The following is a 20348-nucleotide window of genomic DNA, read 5'->3' on the forward strand; positions in this document are numbered from 1 at the left end:
CAGTCTAATGTCCCACTCTGCTACTGGTCTGTTTATCAGTCTAATGTCCCACTCTGCTACTGGTCTGTTTATCAGTCTAATGTTACTGGTCTGTTTATCAGTCTAATGTCCCACTCTGCTACTGGTCTGTTAATCAGTCTAATGTCCCACTCTGCTACTGGTCTGTTAATCAGTCTAATGTCCCACTCTGCTACTGGTCTGTTTATCAGTCTAATGTCCCACTCTGCTACTGGTCTGTTTATCAGTCTAATGTTACTGGTCTGTTAATCAGTCTAATGTCCCACTCTGCTACTGGTCTGTTTATCAGTCTACTGTCCCACTCTGCTACTGGTCTGTTTATCAGTCTAATGTTACTGGTCTGTTAATCAGTCTAATGTCCCACTCTGCTACTGGTCTGTTTATCAGTCTAATGTCCCACTCTGCTACTGGTCTGTTTATCAGTCTAATGTCCCACTCTGCAACTGGTCTCTTTATCAGTCTAATGTCCCACTCTGCTACTGGTCTGTTTATCAGTCTAATGTTACTGGTCTGTTAATCAGTCTAATGTCCCACTCTGCTACTGGTCTGTTTATCAGTCTAATGTCCCACTCTGCTACTGGTCTGTTAATCAGTCTAATGTCCCACTCTGCTACTGGTCTGTTTATCAGTCTAATGTCCCACTCTGCTACTGGTCTGTTTATCAGTCTAATGTCCCACTCTGCTACTGGTCTGTTTATCAGTCTAATGTTACTGGTCTGTTTATCAGTCTAATGTCCCACTCTGCTACTGGTCTGTTTATCAGTCTAATGTCCCACTCTGCTACTGGTCTGTTAATCAGTCTAATGTCCCACTCTGCTACTGGTATGTTAATCAGTCTAATGTCCCACTCTGCTACTGGTCTGTTTATCAGTCTAATGTCCCACTCTGCTACTGGTCTGTTTATCAGTCTAATGTCCCACTCTGCTACTGGTCTGTTTATCAGTCTAATGTCCCACTCTGCTACTGGTCTGTTTATCAGTCTAATGTCCCACTCTGCTACTGGTCTGCTTATCAGTCTAATGTCCCACTCTGCTACTGGTCTGTTTATCAGTCTAATGTTACTGGTCTGTTTATCAGTCTAATGTCCCACTCTGCTACTGGTCTGTTTATCAGTCTAATGTTACTGGTCTGTTTATCAGTCTAATGTCCCACTCTGCTACTGGTCTGTTTATCAGTCTAATGTTACTGGTCTGTTTATCAGTCTAATGTCCCACTCTGCTACTGGTCTGTTTATCAGTCTAATGTCCCACTCTGCTACTGGTCTGTTAATCAGTCTAATGTCCCACTCTGCTACTGGTATGTTAATCAGTCTAATGTCCCACTCTGCTACTGGTCTGTTTATCAGTCTAATGTCCCACTCTGCTACTGGTCTGTTAATCAGTCTAATGTCCCACTCTGCTACTGGTCTGTTAATCAGTCTAATGTCCCACTCTGCTACTGGTCTGTTAATCAGTCTAATGTCCCACTCTGCTACTGGTCTGTTAATCAGTCTAATGTCCCACTCTGCTACTGGTCTGTTAATCAGTCTAATGTCCCACTCTGCTACTGGTCTGTTAATCAGTCTAATGTCCCACTCTGCTACTGGTCTGTTAATCAGTCTAATGTCCCACTCTGCTACTGGTCTGTTAATCAGTCTAATGTCCCACTCTGCTACTGGTCTGTTAATCAGTCTAATGTCCCACTCTGCTACTGGTCTGTTTATCAGTCTAATGTCCCACTCTGCTACTGGTCTGTTAATCAGTCTAATGTCCCACTCTGCTACTGGTCTGTTTATCAGTCTAATGTCCCACTCTGCTACTGGTCTGTTAATCAGTCTAATGTCCCACTCTGCTACTGGTCTGTTTATCAGTCTAATGTTACTGGTCTGTTTATCAGTCTAATGTCCCACTGCTACTGGTCTGTTTATCAGTCTAATGTCCCACTCTGCTACTGGTCTGTTTATCAGTCTAATGTCCCACTCTGCTACTGGTTTGTTAATCAGTCTAATGTCCCACTCTGCTACTGGTCTGTTTATCAGTCTAATGTTACTGGTCTGTTTATCAGTCTAATGTCCCACTCTGCTACTGGTCTGTTTATCAGTCTAATGTCCCACTCTGCTACTGGTCTGTTAATCAGTCTAATGTCCCACCCTGCTACTGGTCTGTTTATCAGTCTAATGTCCCACTCTGCTACTGGTCTGTTAATCAGTCTAATGTCCCACTCTGCTACTGGTCTGTTAATCAGTCTAATGTCCCACTCTGCTACTGGTCTGTTAATCAGTCTAATGTCCCACTCTGCTACTGGTCTGTTAATCAGTCTAATGTCCCACTCTGCTACTGGTCTGTTAATCAGTCTAATGTCCCACTCTGCTACTGGTCTGTTAATCAGTCTAATGTCTCACTCTGCTACTGGTCTGTTTATCAGTCTAATGTTACTGGTCTGTTTATCAGTCTATATTCCCACTCTGCTACTGGTCTGTTTATCAGTCTATATTCCCACTCTGCTACTGGTCTGTTTATCAGTCTAAGCAGGGCTTTACATTCACAGTCTGGCTATAGGCTAGACTGGACAGCTGTGGCAGGGCAGAGCAGGGCTTTACATTCACAGTCTGGCTATAGGCTAGACAGGACAGCTGTGGCAGGGTAGAGCAGAGAACAGTCTGCTCTCCTCTAAGGCTAGGCCATAATTAGAGGGAAGTCAGGCAACTAGTGTCCTTTGGGCTGTACTGTTCTGTAAGACAGAGTGAAAGAGAGAGAGGGATGAGGGATGAGGAAAGAGAATAGGACAGGCGGCAGGTCTTGGGTGTAACCCAGGCTCTGTAAGCCACAGACGGTCAATGACTCAGTGAGTCTCTCAGACAGATCCATCTCAGGCCTATATTTAGAGTGAGGGACGCCACCATCTTTGAAAGTAACTCTCTCCACAACACCAATCATCACACATCAGTAGGGAAGATGACTCTGTAGGGTTTGTCTGAACCGGTTCAAAAGGCCAAAATGTGTATATTTAGCAAAAGAGACATAGTAAATCCTCATCAGGTGTTTACCTCGTTCCTCTCTGCAGAGCCAGGTGACGGGGCGTCCTCTCCAGGGGCGGAGTCAGGGCGCAGGGTGCCTGAACTCATCATCTTATCCACGGGCGTGTCCGTCCTGGAGCTACAGAGACAGACCCAGAGAGACCACATTAATGGACTACGTAATGTGCATGTTACTGCAATAACGACTGCTGTAATGTCCAGACACTCCTCAGATAATCACTACGGTCACTCTGCTACTCCCTAATAAGTGGGTGTTGATTGAGCATCACTGAGCGTCTTCTTCGACAGTCGTTGAAGGTAGAGGCTCTCTAGTGCTTCCTACTACAGAGCTTAGTCCTCCGTCTACTCCAGGCTGAATCCAACAGGTGAAATCCTGTCAATGCTTAGCCTACCCTAGACGATGCTCGGCCATTCTTCTACAGGAAAACTATAATGACTTGTCATGCCCGTACTACACAAGAAAAATATGTTTTAAAAAAAGTGCAACATAAATCTAAAGTATCCTCATCTCTCGCACCTCTCAGGAGACTCCTCAAAGATGCTGTGGCAGTCATAGCTGTCCAGCATCAGACTCCTGCTCAGACTCTGACCCCCCGTGTGGAAGTTAGCGAAGGAATGAGACATGGGGGACATCCCCTTCCTCCCTGCCGTGTCCCCCCCTGGGCCCCTCTTCTCCTGGCCAGACAGCCCATATGACAGGCCATCCAGGGCCGGGTTCAGAGACCGGGACATGTAGGTGTCTGCGGACTGGGGGCGGCGGAGGGGCGAGGAGGGGTAGGGGGATAGTTTGCTGATGAGAGGGGTGAGGAGGTCTGCGTAGCTGGCCTTGGCAGGCTTGGCCAGGCGGTCCACATGGATCTGAAGCAACTTCTGCTCGAAGGCACAGGAAAAGACACTGTGGGACAGGTTCTGCATCCAGGACAGTAAGGACAGGTCCAGGTCGTCACAGCCATTCCCACACAGCATGTCCACCCCTAGGAGCACCTCGCCCTCCGTGATCTCCTCACCTGTCGCCTTGCTCTGGAGACAGAGGCACACAATATATTAGTCAATCATTAAACTAACTAAATCAACCAATCCATCCATCCATCCTATTCACCAAGCATGAATATGATATTATAATCTAAAACGCATGTCATTTGTACAATGCTTTGTAACAGAACACTTGGATCCCCCCACCTGACAGAACTCTACGCAGCACTCATACAGAACTCCTTTAATGAGGAGCTGGAAGAGGCGGTTCCCCGAGGCAGTGAACCCCGCCTCACTCAGCTTCCTGTCTGCAGGGATGAACTCTGCCACCATGGTGCACGCCTCCTCAAAACAGTGCACCCGTGCCGTGCTGGGGTTCCAGTCCTGGAGGTGAAACATTTATACAATTCATACTTTAGTCATTTAAATAAAACCCCACCCATGACACCAGGGTTGTCTCATAATAATATATTTGGAGACATTTGAAAAAATAAGATCTAGCTATAGATGAATAATAAAACATGCTATTGAGTTATGGATAAATAATATAAACATACAGTACCAGTCAAAAGATTGGATACCCCTACTCATACAAGGGTTTCTTTATTTTTACTATTTTCTACATTGTATAATAGTGAAGACATCAAAACTATGAAATAACCATCATGAGGTAGTCACCTGGAATGCATTTCAATTAACAGGTGTTAATTGCTAAAAGTTAATTTGTGGAATTTCTTTCCTTCTTAACGCATTTGAGCCAATCAGTTGTGTTGTGACAAGGTGGGGGGTATACAGAAGACAGCTCTATTTGGTAAAAGACCAAGTCCATATTATGGCAAGAACAGCTAAAATAAGCAAAGAGAAACGACAGTCAATCATCCAAGTGTAGTTGCAAAAACCATCAAGCGCTATGATGAAACTGGCTCTCATGAGGACCACCACAGGAAAGGAAGACACAGAGTTACCACTTCTAAAGATAAGTTCATTAGAGTTAACTGCACCTCAGATTGCAGCGCAAATAAATGCTTCAGAGTTCAAGTAACGGACACATCTCAACATCAACTGTTCAGAGGAGACTGAGTGAATCAGGCCTTCATGGTCGAATTGCTGCAAAGAAACCACTCCTAAAGGACACCAATAAGAAGAGACTTACTTGGGCCAAGAAACACGAGCTATGGACATTAGACCGGTGGAAATCTTTATTTTGGTCTGATGAGTACAAATTTGAGATTTTTGGTTCCATGTCTTTGTGAGACGCCGTAAGTGAACAGATGATCTACACATGTGTGGTTCACATCATGAAGCATGGAGGAGGTGGTGTGATGGTGCTTTGCTGGTGACACTGTCTGTGATTTATTTAGAATTCAAGGCACACTTAACCAGCATGGCTACCACAGCATTCTGCAGCAATACACCATCCCATCTGGTTTGTGCTTAGTGGAACTATCATTTGTTAATTAACAGGACAATGACCTAACACACCTTCAGGCTGTGTAAAGAGCATTTTGACCAAGAAGGAGAGTGATGGAGTGCTGCATCAGATGACCTAGCCTCCACAATCACCCGACCTCAACCCAATTGAGATGGTTTGGGATGAGTTGGATCACAGAGTGAAGGAAAAGCAGCCAACAAGTGGTCATGTAAGCGGTGGTGCGTGCTAATAGCGTTTCAATCGGTGACGTCACTCGCTTTGAGACCTTGAAGTAGTGGTTCCCCTTGCTCTGCAAGGGCCGCGGCTTTTGTGGAGCGATGCTTCGTGGATGTCAGTTGTTGATGTGTGCAGAGGGTCCCTGGTTCGAGCCCGGCGAGGGGACGGACTAAAATTTTAAACTCAGCATGTGGAAACTCCTTCAAGACTGTTGGAAAAGCATTCCTCATGAAGCTGGTTGAGAGAATCCTAAGAGTGTGCAAAGCTGTCATCAAGTCAAAGGGTGGCTACTTTGAAGAATGTAAAATATATTTTGATTTGTTCAGCACTTTTTGGGTTACTACAAGACTCCAAATGTGATATTTCATAGTTTTGATGTCTATTATTCTACAATGTAGAAAATAGTAAAAAATGTAAGAAAAACCCTTGAATGAGCAGGTGTATCCAAACTATTGACTGGTACTGTATGTTTATTATTAATCTATAGCTATATCATAAGCGCTCACACATACTTATAACAATGTAATACTGCCCTTTGATACCTGCTTTAAGTAAACTATTACCCACATTTCTTCAAAGTAAATACTATCATCAATCACAGTGCTAGAATAAAATTATTATTATATATATGCATTATTATTATTTGAAATGAACAGATACCATTCATAAGATCAGATGCCATAACTCTAAAACGTGTCATGCCTTGAACTCAGCGTGGTTGGTGAGACGAGGCAGAGTGAGGAGCAGACATAGCTTGCTGTAGTCATCTTTAGATGGACAGAACTCCTCCAGGGCATGAAGACACTTCACCGACTCCTGCATGGTGAACTCCAACTGAGAGAGAAGAGAGAGTTTAGATTTTGAGCCACCTCACATTGACTCATGTTTCCCTCACATGTAGCAGCTGGCTACTGTTTCCCTCACATGTAGCAGTGTAGAGTGTTCACACACACAAAAAAAGGCCTTTTATGCATATTTATTCATTTCTAGAGGCAATGTGGCATCCCTCAAGACTCAACATTCCCTCCGAGACAGAAGGGAGGGATGAAACATAAGGGTTTTGAACATCCAAACCCAGAATGTCTGTAGATCCTGTAGAAGAGTAGCTACTTGTTATCGGTTTCGGAGGCCTAGATTATAACTGCCAAGGTAGAAGGGCCCAGATTGCTATCATGTCCAAGGAAAAAAAATGCCAGCGTTGCTTTGAACTGCTTCGAATAAACGTGTAAAAGAGATTTTCAGGAGAAACAAATCTAGACCGAACACAAACACATTGAGACTTTTGAAATCAGACACACGTGTCACACACACTAACTCATGCTGGGCAAAAGATCAGAATGGGGCTGCCTGTGTGAACGCAACCTTGTACACAAACACAGGAGGAGCCCACATTAATCCAGTCAGGAGACAAGCTGGTTTCAGATCTGCATTCTCTGTGACTAAGCTAATATAAAACAATGAGTAGAGAAAGCTCAGAGATTGTGTGTTTACTAGGAACAAAAAAAGAGGCAGTGACAGATGGAGAAAGAAAGGAGGGCGGTTTCGTGATTTGTGGCAAATTTGTTTGCTCATTCAGAGGGAGACAGAGGAGACAGGTAAACAAAGACAGGAAGATGGAATATGTAATGCCAGAGACAGACAACTAGAACAAGGTCCGGCAAGGAAGGAAGAGGGCGAGAGAGAGAGGCGGAGACCCTATTCTTACTACAGCCATCAGCACATTGCTAAACCCCTGTCCATAGCTGATGTAAAACCCTGTACAAAGCTGATGTAAAACCCTGTACATAGCTGATGTAAAACCCTGTACATAGCTGATGTAAAACCCTGTACATAGCTGATGTAAAACCCTGTACATAGCTGATGTAAAACCCTGTACATAGCTGATGTAAAACCCTGTACATAGCTGATGTAAAACCCTGTACATAGCTGATGTAAAACCCTGTACATAGCTGATGTAAAACCCTGTACATAGCTGATGTAAAACCATGTACATAGCTGATGTAAAACCCTGTACATAGCTGATGTAAAACCCTGTACATAGCTGATGTAAAACCCTGTACATAGCTGATGTAAAACCCTGTACATAGCTGATGTAAAACCCTGTACATAGCTGATGTAAAACCCTGTACATAGCTGATGTAAAACCCTGTACATAGCTGATGTAAAACCCTGTACATAGCTGATGTAAAACCCTGTACATAGCTGATGTAAAACCCTGTACATAGCTGATGTAAAACCCTGTACATAGCTGATGTAAAACCCTGTACATAGCTGATGTAAAACCCTGTACATAGCTGATGTAAAACCCTGTACATAGCTGATGTAAAACCCTGTACATAGCTGACATGACACTTGAAATGTCAATATTTTTAAAAACCTTTTTGAGTGCAATATTTACTGTTAAATTCGAATAGGTTTGTCTTCTCATTTTTGTTTATTTCACTCGTAATGTAAACACGTTTTCCATGCCAATAAAGCCCCCTTTCAAATGAATTGAGAGAGAGGGGCTATTCTTTGTCTGTTGACTCACATGCTGTGGCTCATCCTCAGCAGACATGGCGTTGTTCACACACAGGGCCTCTAGAAACTTCTGCTTCAGGACGATGTAACGGAACCTACGACAACAATAAATTATGGCCCAAGAACACGTCTCAGAAAAGTAATTCAAACCCAGCATCTGCCTGTAAAGTCAAGCCTGGGTGTCAGGTTGCTAACGTGTAGTTGTTTGAAAAGGCAATAATGTAGCATTGCTAAGTGTAGAAATAGTCAGGTACAGTCAGACTAAATACATTCATTTCTGACCACAGAATTAGAGTCATATTAATGAAGTCTCACCTTTTCCTGTCAAACTTGTCCATGCACTCCAGCGGCTGAATAAACTGAAGCACCTCGTCCCACTGCCCATCTAGCACCAGTTGCCTGGACAGAGATGAACAATTCAACAAAAAAGCGAGACAATAAATCGTGTGTAAAATACTCTGTGTTAGTGACAGCTAATGCAGCCCCTGTTACGTGCTCTGAGGCTATTCACACTAGCTAGATCATTTCAGTAAACTTCATAATACAGAAACAAAAACACAGAACAACCAAACATGTAAACAAGGGATTCTCCAATTCACTTCCCTGCTTGCCATCTCCTACGGAAACAGATTGTCTTGATTGGTCAGAGTCATACAGGGGCAGATAAGACAGGCAGTGAATGGTCACCCGGTAACAGTGGGGTCCTCTGTGTGAAAGGGAGTCCAACTCCAGTCATTTCACAAACTCAGCTGAGTGGAATACCAAAGTGGTGTAACAGTACACTGTTGGCTGACATTTAAAAGGGGCACTCCAATCCAGTCTAGCATAGAGGTGGTCTGGATCATTATTGCATGAACAAAGGAATTTATAATACACTTTCTGAACATTGTGTTTCAGCACTTAGTTCAGCAACCAGTGATCTATTAATATGAGCCTGAAAAATGGCACTTCCAAATAATTATAATTAACTCTAATTAATCTGTCAACTGTTGTTTTGCAGCAATCGCTTATGGAGGTGTCCTGATAGGGTTTGGGGCTCTCCCATAGCATTTGTATTTCTAACACTATCCACATAGTGAGACCCAAACAGTAATGTCAGGGACATATTCATTAGGGCACACGTAACAAAACATTTTGCAACAGAAAACGAAAATGGACATTCCTTATTGGATAGCCCAAGTAGTCTCTCTCTGTTTTAGTTTTTTTTTGCTGTTTGCTGCCTAATGAATACGACCTAGGCCTTTGTGTACCTGAGGAAGAGCATGTCGTCAGAGTAGAGTCCGTTGATGACTCCACTCTCCTTCTCCAGGGCCAGCATGCTAATGTGGAGCTTCCTGGAGTTGAGGAAGTCTAGGATCACCTTGATGATCTCCACCTCCTTCACATTGATGATCTCCTCCGCTGTCATGGTGACGACAGGCTGACACACACACCAACAACAAAACTCAGGGTAAGTAAACACACCATAAATGGAGGCTCTCATGTTGATTATAGAAATGCAGCCTAGTATCTGTCTGCTAAACAATCAATTCTTAATGTAACGCAATGTCTCTTTATTGCCACACTGTGTTCAACAGTCTTTGTTGCTCCTGATATTTTCACTTGGCCAACAACTGTTACAACTGACCTTGTTTACTTTTGAATAGACTTTCAAGAAGTCTAGCTTAATATATTTCCATTCCTCCCAGAAAACAAGCTAAGGGAAACCCAGGCCTGCTCAATGTCAACAACATGACGAAATCCTCAATTCAACATAATGGAATCAAGCCCCAAATCTGACCACTGTGATTAGCAGATTAACAGCAAATCAGCGTCAGTAAAAAGTCTGCAGCAGAGAGTTAATCCAATCACAGCTGTGCTATTAATTATGTAGTAATAACAGTAACACATTATGGATTAGGATCGCATTAATGGAAAATTGACCAAGTTTGGAAACCCCATGCCAGGAAGGCTAACAGACGTGAACTGTAACCTATCATATTTAATGTCACTTTTGTTCAAGGGTTCACCAGGGGATAAAAATAGGAGAAATACCATTGATTTAGGTTACTGTCATGATAATTAGGACTTGAGCCACAAATTATGACAATTGCCATCAACCCTACAAGTGCAAACAAGTTATTTTGCTGCCGATTTAATTGATTTACTGCTTAGGCTACAGTTGCACAGGGGATAACGCAGCCTGAATGCTGAGTAAGGATTTAGATAGTTACAGTAGGTCAATAGTCCTGCTATCTTGGTGTTGCACTGCAATCTGCATTGTTATTAACAAACATGTCCAAGCTAGTGGTTGCTCAAAACATACTGATACATGTTACAACATTCTGCTTTTACATTTAGTATAAGAATAGGTGCAATCAACAAAAAGCAAGGTTAGATATCTGGCAATCAACAAAACATTCAGATAAGAAAATGAACAACCAAACTGCATGCAAAGATTCATTGCTGATGACACTTACAGCAGCAGCAAGGAAACAATGCGCAGCGCATCACCTAAAAATAGGTTGAACTAGCTAACTAGTTAATTATAAAACTTATAACGTTATATAGGGTTCCAATAAATCAACATCTATTTACAATCTAGAACTAGCTAACAATGTAGCTAGGCACTGCAGCTATGGGTGGGGTTCAACACATACAATTAGCTAGCTAGCTACTAACGTTAGCTAAGTAACGTTAGTTAGCTAGCTGCTTCACCCCAACCTGTTCTTGTCTGATGTTATGAAATAAACGACACGAAAAGCACACATTTCTCCGAAATACTAACTACCTAACATGAGCATATGTTAAGTACTGTTGTCAGGAACGCAAATCCGCTATGACAGATTCAGACCATGACCAGAAGAATTGCTAGCCAGGCCAAGCGAAAGACATGCATCATCCGCTAGCAGCACAGACGGGATGGGTGGCGAGGCTTCCCACACATTAACAAACACGCCCTCAATGCGATTTAAAGCTCACCTTGGTCTAAAAATACATGGGCTGAAAAGACACGCTCCTTAGATTTGTTTCTGTTGTTGAAAATCGTAGCTGTCCGAGCGATTCTTCTTCGTTTTGTTCGTCAGTCTCTTTTGTTGTTTGTCTCTCCCTTTCTGTTGTCTTCTCGGATCGATTTCTGCTACTGGTAGTCGCCTGCTACCCAGCCCCTTCGGTTGTCAAGCGCAACGCTTCGTCTGTCTACCAATCAAACCCCGGTATTTCCATAAAGGCGCCCCAAGCGTCTCTTCTCTTGCAACATAAAACCCGCATAGCCCTTGCGATAACGATCGACATTCCCTACCATCCATTGAACATGATCATCAAATAAACTGTAATCAACGTCCAATTATGCCACTTGCAATAAGATAATTACTTGTCAGGTGTGTGTCACTTCCAAACCCAGACAGGACAGGATGTTGGATGGATAATCCCATGCCTTCACCTCCCAGATTAGGAAATGTTCCATGTACGTGTACATGTACGTGTAATCGCAGATTCACAGTGGGAAATTCAACAGTCGGGTAAATGCAATTAAATGCTTGAAGGACACGGCCCTCTGAAAAGGTTTAAAGAGGATTACGACAGATGTAAATCTGGTTGGTATTATTCTCATTTGATTGCCTAAGGTTGTTCTTGGGTGCAAGAGAGGACGAGTAGTGTATTATTTCTCAATCATTAGGTTTTCTATGAGAAAACAGTAAAATAACAGTAAAATGACAAACTGTTCATCTTGATATTTTTACCACTGGTATGTAATCCCTGTATGTAAACCTATATACAGAAGGTGCGTTTGTTTGCCCTGTGGCCTCAGGTTGCAGGTTCAAGACCCACTTGTTATGTAATGCAGTAACAACAAAGAATAAACATCAGAGCTAGCCTAAGTGGATAACCAAGCTTCAAAAACATTGATCACCAGTTTCAATGAAAATTAACATTTTAATATAGTTCCAATGAATATTTAAAAATAACATAAATACATGAACAGGGTTAAAATAAAACGAATTTAGATTGTGAAAAACACAGAATGGCATCACATACATATGTGATTATCCACTACCGACAACAGTATGCAGTGGGACAGTCTGCAGTCATTTCTCTTGTTATGTGTTGCCCGTCACTCATACCCTCTCATGCTTTCAAAACACTCCCTTTTGAGACAGAAATGCTGCTCACATGAAATCTCAAAATGGAAAATGGTTTACGAAAAAACACCTGACAAAATACTGTATATAATGTACAGCGTAAACACTGCTTTACTCCAAAATAAAATAAAGGCCAGTTTCCTTCCATCGGTTAGAAGAATGTAAAATGTTAAAGCAAAATGTAACAGGATAAATGTTTCATCTTTCTGTGATCTACTTTATGTAAGTACGCAGTTATACAACAAATACTGCAATCTACAGTGGGAAAGTATCATGAATTGCTATCGATTAATTACTCTCAATTGTATATGTACACATAGATGTATTGTGGACTACTTTGAGTGTAAAGGGAATTCAACAGTTAAGATACTATCCACAATAAAGTCAAATGCTTTTGAATATCTGTGAGGTCCAAACACATACTGTATCCCAACAATGTCCTTTATAAGACCTTTTATCTGAGTTGCACTGGCGCATGACACAACTTGTGAAACTTGCTGCTATTCTACAACTGTAAATCGTTGTGTGAGTGACATTGAACAGCGATTACACACTTAAATGTTTAAACAACAAAAGGCCCCATATATTATGTTTATGTACGTCCATATTAAATGATAAACGCTAGTTTGACTCATTCATTTTGAATGGAATAGGTATTTATATACAAACTAAATTAATTTATACAATGTATATAGTCTTAAAGTATATTTATATTTCTGTCAATGAAATTTTAAGACTTCCAAAGTCTTATCAAAAACATAAAATATATTAAGTCAGTTGCTGACATTCCCGTGAACTACAGTCTCAATCAAAAGTGGACACACCTCCTCATTCAAGTTTTTTTTTTTAATTGGACTATTTTCTACATTGTAGAATAATAGTGAAGACATCAGAACTATGAAATAACACATATGGAATCAAGTAGTAACCAAAAAAGTGTTAAACAAATCCAAAAATATGTTATATTTGAGATTCCTCAAAGTACCCACCCTTTGCCTTGACAGCTTTGCACACTCTAATATTGTACAATGTAGAAAATAGTAAAAATAAAGAAAAACCCTTGAAGTAGTAGGTGTGTCCAAACTTTTGACTGGTTCTGTAGATGATACTTAAATCAATGATTTTACAATCTAGTTCTTATCGAAAGTAACATCAACCTATTTCTGAGGTATTCACCTCACTCAATCTTGGCACTTGTTTACACATTACACAAACCCAACTGCTCAGTCTTCTCTTTCAGCCAGAGAGAAAAGCAAGCCTCACACACAGCCAATCATCCTGCACTCACACAAACATCACAACTGGCGCTTAAATATAACATAATCGCTGTGCTTTCATATGACACACAAAACAAGCATAAGGCCAAACATGATGAACAGAGAGAACTCAAACTCGGTCTATTTCAGAGAGATGACATTCAGTGCTTCAGTGGTCTGATTCAGTAAGGCTTTCATCAGCCCCCCTCTTTTTTGGACACCCACGCATGCTGACGAACACACACACGCGTTCTCCATTAGAATGACTCTGCCCCCCCCCCCCCCCCCCCTCCCACACACACAGTCTTGCATAACAACAACAATGTCCCTTGAGGCTTGTGTTGTTTTTTTTCTCCTACATTCCAGTAATAATTTCAGCAGTATTTTCTTAAGAAGAAAAACCCTTCTACATATTCATCCAATTATACTGTATATCAGACCCAGATGAATGCTGAGTTGAAGTGTTCTGGGGATATCTTACTGGGAAAAAAACATTAGAAAGCTGGACTCTTTAGCACCGTTCATACCAAACCAGACCCTGTAATACCCCAGGTCATACACAGACCTGGGTCCGTTCCTGGGTCAGATAACCCACAAAGTCTCCCCTCAGTCCTCAACTATAACCCAAGACACCGAACAACAATATCCTTGGTTTGTTATGAAAACGGCTTGTTGCTGTGACTACTTGAGACTACCCAGTTTCTTGGGTGTGCCCAGTTTCTTGGTCTGCCACAGGTGGGGGGCGATGGTGATGGCGTCTACACTAGCCGACATGGTCTTGGCTGGGATGTGGCTGAACTGCTTCCTGTCCGAGTTGTACTTGTACAGTCCCTCGATCATCTTGGCCGTGATGCTCTTTGGCCCGATGCCCGCCAGCTTGGTGATCTCCTCCGTCTCTGGACAGTAGGAGTACACCGAGCGGAACTGGCAACCCGTGTCCCGGAATAGAACCAGGAAGTTGTTGGCCCCCGACCTCTCCATTTCCTGAAAGAGACAGGGAAGGCAAACAAAGGAACAAAACGTGAAGTGAAAGAGTGAAGTAAAATGAGAGAAAGTAGCAGAGTGTACATCAAACGGCCTACATCTATTATCTTGTTCTTCTGCTCTTCGTTGACCTTGCCCGCCAGGCAGCAGTGGGCCAGTGCATTCTGGATGATATGCTTGTTGGACTTGGCACTGGGCTCCTTGTACAGCTTTGGGCCTGAGGGAAAAAGCAGATACCAGCATAAGGTATGCAGTGACATACTAAGAGAAAGTCAGAACACAGCCTGTTCTACACATGGACCAGAGAGCTCCAGTATACTGCAGTAGTTTGGTCTCCTTTTGAAAGCAGAATACTGTGATTGTAGTGGAGCTGTCCGTACCTGTGTACTCTTGGTTGGAGGGAGTGGAGGAGGTTGTGGAGTCGTTCTCCCAGTCCTTCTCTCCGTTACGAGACGGGCAGGATGACAGATTGCCCTCTGCAGAGTCTGGTCTCGCAGAGTCTGGTCTCGCAGAGTCTGGTCTCGCAGAGTCTGGCCTCGCAGAGTCTGGCCTAGGGATTTACACACACACATAAACAGTACATTGACACACACACACGCAGACACACACACACACACACAGGAACAAGAAAACACACATGCCAGAACACACAGAATAACAGACACACGCAGACACGTTCACAAAAAACAGAGACCGACAGAGACAGACAGACATAGAGAGACACAGAGACAAAAACACAGACATATACAAAGACAAACACAGACAGACAAAGAGAAACAGGGTCAAACACTGTGACACAGTTCTCCCAGGCAGCCCTCCCTGTTCCCTCCTATTAGATCCTGCACAGTGATCTCTCCGTGGCTGGGATCAGATCAGAAGCATGTGCAGTGGAGCAAAGCAAAGCTACAGTTCAGTCCTACATTCTGTCTGCTAGGATATTGAGGAGAGACTGCAGTAGGCTACAGCAGCTTTAGGCAACAGTACAGTAACAAGACACACAGTATCCCACTGCAGCAGGCAGCCTCATGCCCCAGGCCCAGGCTTGGTCATGTCCTGGTTGGGGTTAGGGTTAAGGACTCCGCATGCTTTCCTGATGAAACAGTTCTGTAGAGTTTGTGTATATATTATGATGACATTTTGTGACGTTTTTGGATTTCGGTGAGTTTTTTTTGGGATGTCTGGGCAAACAAAACATTTTCTGGAGGCAAGCCGAAGTTCGGAGCCGAAGTCTATGCCGCTTTGTCGGTGATTGGTTAACAGTAGGGATTCTTCAACAACGTTTTTGTTGTCATTCGACAAGAGATGACTCGTTTTCATTGAAAAATATTGCAACAAACATTAGTTAGATGTAAAATTGCGTGACTAAGATCTCCTTGGAAAAAACGTCAAAATGAATGACAGATTTATTGAGTTCTTAGATTCATTCTGACTATTTTGAGGAAATGTATGGCTATGGCATCTCAAAATGGACAAACAGTACTATTGCCGTTTTTATATCATTTTTCAAGTGAAGGTCTTTTAAGGGAGTATGCGAACACACTCGTTCGGTTAGGCTAGGCGCCAGCCGAACTGAGGCATGCTGACGCCTTTAGTGTGTAACCTAGCTTGAAGTCTCTGCATACAAAACAAAAGGGACTGTGATCATTGTGATGTGATTCTGGGGGACAGCTGTGATTCAGAATGAGCCTGGCCGTGGGAGTCAGTGCCTTGGACGGGAAAGCATCTGCCTGCTGCAGCTTGGATGGCTCTGGGTCTAGTATATAGAGGCAACAAGAACACACATCAGCTAAATCATGGAGCAGCTAGTCTGGAGCAGTCATCATGGAGCAGCTAGTCTGGAGCAGTCATCATGGAGCAGTCATCATGGAGCAGCTAGTCTGGAGCAGTCATCATGGAGCAGCTAGTCTGGAGCAGTCATCATGGAGCAGCTAGTCTGGAGCAGTCCTCATGGAGCAGCTAGTCTGGAGCAGGTATTATGGAGCAGCTAGTCTGGAGCAGCTAGTCTGGAGCAGTCAGTCTGGAGCAGTCATCATTGAGCAGCTATCATGGAGCAGCTAGTCTGGAGCAGTCATCATGGAGCAGCTAGTCTGGAGCAGCTATCATGGAGCAACTAGTCTGGAGCAGCTATCATGGAGCAGTTAGTCTGGAGCAGTCATCATGGAGCAGCTAGTCTGGAGCAGCTATCATGGAGCAGCTAGTCTGGAGCAGTCATCATGGAGCAGCTAGTCTGGAGCAGTTATCATGAAGTAGCTAGTCTGGAGCAGGTATTATAGACAGCTATCATGGAACAGCTATCATGGAGCAGCTAGTCTGGATTAGTTATCATGGAGCAGCTATGATGGAGCAGCTAGTCTGGAGCAGTTATCTTGAAATATCTAGTCTGGAGCAACTATCATGGAGCTGTTATCATGGAGCAGCTATCATGGAGCAACTATCATGGAGCTGTTATCACGGAGCAACTATCATGGCGCTGTTATCATGGAGCAGCTAGTCTGGAGCAGCTAGTCTGGAGCAGTCAGTCTGGAGCAGTCATCATTGAGCAGCTATCATGGAGCAGCTAGTCTGGAGCAGTCATCATGGAGCAGCTAGTCTGGAGCAGTTATCATGAAGTAGCTAGTCTGGAGCAGGTATTATGGAGCAGCTAGTCTGGAGCACTTATTATAGACAGCTATCATGGAACAGCTATCATGGAGCAGCTAGTCTGGATTAGTTATCATGGAGCAGCTAGTCTGGAGCAGTTATCTTGAAATATCTAGTCTGGAGCAACTATCATGGAGCTGTTATCATGGAGCAGCTATCATGGAGCAGCTAGTCTGGATTAGTTATCATGGAGCAGCTAGTCTGGAGCAGTTATCTTGAAATATCTAGTCTGGAGCAACTATCATGGAGCTGTTATCATGGAGCAGCTATCATGGAGCAACTATCATGGAGCTGTTATCACGGAGCAACTATCATGGCGCTGTTATCATGGAGCAGCTATCATGGAGCTGTTATCATGGAGCAGCTATCATGGAGCAGCCTCAGAGCAGTGAGTGCTACAGCAGAGAAAGAGCAAAGTCGGTGAGACATAAAGCAGAGCGGAGGCAGGAAGCTAAAGGCATCATGTATGAATTGAGGCAGGAAGCTAAAGGCATCATGTATGAATTGAGGCAGGAAGCTAAAGGCATCATGTATGAATTGAGGCAGGAAGCTAAAGGCATCATGTATGAATTGAGGCAGAAGCAGCTGTGGTACTGAGGGGAATGATTCTGCTGTTTTAAAGTAGGTAATTGGTCATCACTCAACTGATACAGCATGAACGTGAAATAACATATGTTATCAATCAATCAAATGTATTTTATATAGCTCTTTTTACATTAAAAACATGTGTTCTTAGAATTGATGTTGGTATACTGTATGTGTCTTGCTCAAACATTATCAAAACATATATGTGAGTTCTTTAAATATTCTGTCAGATGGGGATTTTTTTTGCAAAGATATTACCTCAAGTAAAAATGGAATTGATTGATCAATCTGGTCTGTGCAGTAGCAGAAACATAAAAGCTAGATAAAAGTCTAGGCCCTCGGCTGATCTAGGGAGGCAGGGGAGTTACTAACCTTCCCTTTCTCTCTTTGGGAGAGCTTAAAAAGAAAGAGATATGGCCTCTCACAGTGCCTAGTTTACTGCTTCTGGGGGGTCTGTGCAAAACAGAGGGGAAAACAGAGGAGAGAGGAATAGAGCAAGGAGGAGAGAGAGAGAGGAAGATTAAGATGCAGAGGTTAAGATGCAGAATGAAAACAATTTTGGTTGCATTACATAGAAAGGTCATAAGACACATTCATGTCCTCTTGAAGGAGTATTCAAGCTCTTGATGCTCTGTAAGGCCTTTGTTGTTTCGTAGCCAGCCTGGGTGCCAGTCTGCTTAACTCAACTCCTTTTAGATTGTCATGCCAAAAGAGTTGGCTAAACCAGGAACGGGATAACTGTACTGTCTTTTTAATCAGCCAATAGCTGACCTCACCTGGGGGTCCTCTTATCTCCCACATTGCTGTCATTGTCTGCCAGGTTGAGGGAGGCCAGGGACATGCTGGAGACTGAGTACCCACGCGGTCGAGTGCCTGGACGATGTAAACACAGAAGACATGTTTGAGTGTGTGTGTGTGTGTGTGTGTGTGTGTGTGTGTGTGTGTGTGTGTGTGTGTGTGTGTACTAAATACACATCTACAGTGCCTTTGGAAAGTATTCAGACCCTTTGACTTTTTCCACATTTTGTTAGTTTACAGCCTTATTCTAAAATGGATTCAATGTTTTTTCCCCTCATCAATCTACACACAGACCCTTTACTCAGTACTCTGTTGAAGTACCTTTGGCAGCGATTACAGCCTCAAGTCTTCTTGGGTATGAGGCCACAAGCTTGACACACCTGTATTTGGAGAGTTTCTCCCATTCTTCTCTGCAGATCCTCTCAAGCTCTGTCAGGTTGGATGGGGAGTGTTGCTGCACAGCTATTTTCAGGTCTCTCCAGAGATGTTCGATCAGGTTCAAGTCCGGGCTCTGGCTGGGCCACTCAATGACATTCAGACACTCCTGTGTTGTCTTGGCTGTGTGCTTGGGTCGTTGTCCTGTTGGAAGGTGTACCTTTGCCCCAGTCTGAGGTCCTGAGCGTTCTGGAACAGGTTTTCATCAGGGAACTCTCTGTACTTTGCTCTGTTCATCTTTGCCTTGATCTTGACCAGTCTCCAAGTCCCTGCAGCTGAAAAACATCCCCACAGCATGTTGCGACAACCATGCTTCACCGTAAGGATGGTGTCAAGTTTCCTCCAGACGTGACACTCTTGGTTTCATTAGACCAGAGAATCTTGTTTCTCATGGTCTGAGAGTCTGTAGGTGCCTTTTGACAAACTCCAAGTGGGCTGTTATGTGCCTTTTACTGAGGAGTGTCAACTGTGGCACCTTATATAGACAGGTGTGTGCCTTTCCAAATCATGTACAATCAATTTGTAGAAACGTCTCAAGGACGATCAATGGAAACAGGATGCACCTGAGCTCGATTTTGCATCTCATAGCAAAGGGTCTGAATACTTATGTAAATAAGGTATGTTGTTTTGTTTGAATACATTCTTTATTTATAAAAAAAAAAAACTATTTTCACTTTGTCTGTGCCCTTGAGAAAGACACTTAACCTAATTTGCTCTAGGGGTGCCGTACTACTATTGCTGACCCTGTAAAACAACACATTTCCCTGCACCTATCCCGTGAATGTAACAACACAAAAATGTATTCAATTAATGTGTTAGTCCCCACAAGGAAAAAGGCTATTTTAGAGTTAGGGGTTACATTTAGGGTTACAATTAGGGATGGTTTTAGGGTAAAGGAAAATAGGATTTTGAATGGGAATACATTTTTGGGTCCCCACAAGGATAGTAAAACAAACACTTGTGTGTGTGAGAATCTATTTGTATACTATTTGTAGTATGTGTGTGTTACCCGTGGCTCTGACGGGGGGCTTGGGTAACTCCATGACGTCCCTGTGGATGGATTTGGGGCGTGGCTTCTTTTTAAGACTTCCATGACGGGGCCTGACATCCATATCCTCCACCTGCTTCAAATGCTTCCTCCTCATGTACTCGTTCTTTATGTAATCTTTCCTCTGCTTGTCGTCCTCTCGCTTCTGCTGCTCCTCCTCTGCTTTCAGCCTAGGGAAAAGGGAGAAAGGAGATGAAGCTTCAGTACTTCTGTGGGATTACCAAATAAGAGAAGTTACAGACTCCCTAATAGCAGTTTTCAGGCCCCTTAAAGGTAGTATTCAGACTCCCTAATAGCAGTTTTCAGT

General features: G+C 43.1%; 2 protein-coding genes across 7 annotated transcripts in view; both read right to left on the minus strand.

Annotated features, from left to right (window-relative positions):
• LOC110530728 (WD repeat-containing protein 47) overlaps positions 1 to 11579 on the minus strand; it is a 35253-nt gene extending 23674 nt beyond the window's left edge. The window contains exons 1-8 of one of the 3 annotated variants that reach the window (XR_016482664.1): positions 11136 to 11563; positions 9425 to 9594; positions 8490 to 8573; positions 8185 to 8269; positions 6357 to 6488; positions 4214 to 4390; positions 3552 to 4054; positions 3044 to 3152 (exon numbers count right to left, since the gene is read on the minus strand). Coding sequence is in view for 2 of the 3 variants with exons in the window: in XM_036986413.2 (XP_036842308.2) it covers positions 3044 to 3152; positions 3552 to 4054; positions 4214 to 4390; positions 6357 to 6488; positions 8185 to 8269; positions 8490 to 8573; positions 9425 to 9582 (1248 nt within the window). In the remaining variant the exon portion in view is untranslated. Of the gene's footprint in view, positions 1 to 3043; positions 3153 to 3551; positions 4055 to 4213; positions 4391 to 6314; positions 6489 to 8184; positions 8270 to 8489; positions 8574 to 9424; positions 9595 to 11135 lie in introns of all 3 variants that reach the window. The other 2 variants (XM_036986413.2, XM_036986414.2) reach the window with 2 other exon arrangements.
• A 490-nt stretch (positions 11580 to 12069) lies between these two features.
• LOC110531006 (calmodulin-regulated spectrin-associated protein 2) overlaps positions 12070 to 20348 on the minus strand; it is a 92589-nt gene continuing 84310 nt past the window's right edge. For 2 of the 4 annotated variants that reach the window (XM_036986419.2, XM_090182782.1), the window contains 6 exons: positions 20003 to 20211; positions 18537 to 18633; positions 18133 to 18213; positions 14916 to 15085; positions 14634 to 14752; positions 12070 to 14535 (listed from right to left, as the gene is read on the minus strand). In XM_036986419.2, coding sequence (XP_036842314.2) covers positions 14233 to 14535; positions 14634 to 14752; positions 14916 to 15085; positions 18133 to 18213; positions 18537 to 18633; positions 20003 to 20211 — 979 coding nt within the window. In that variant the 3' untranslated portion in view covers positions 12070 to 14232. The remainder of the gene's footprint in view (positions 14536 to 14633; positions 14753 to 14915; positions 15086 to 18132; positions 18214 to 18536; positions 18634 to 20002; positions 20212 to 20348) is intronic. The other 2 variants (XM_090182781.1, XM_036986421.2) reach the window with 2 other exon arrangements.

This window comes from Oncorhynchus mykiss, chromosome 8 (assembly GCF_057628025.1).
Source record: "Oncorhynchus mykiss isolate SJ-2025 chromosome 8, ASM5762802v1, whole genome shotgun sequence".
Classification (NCBI taxonomy): domain Eukaryota; kingdom Metazoa; phylum Chordata; class Actinopteri; order Salmoniformes; family Salmonidae; genus Oncorhynchus; species Oncorhynchus mykiss.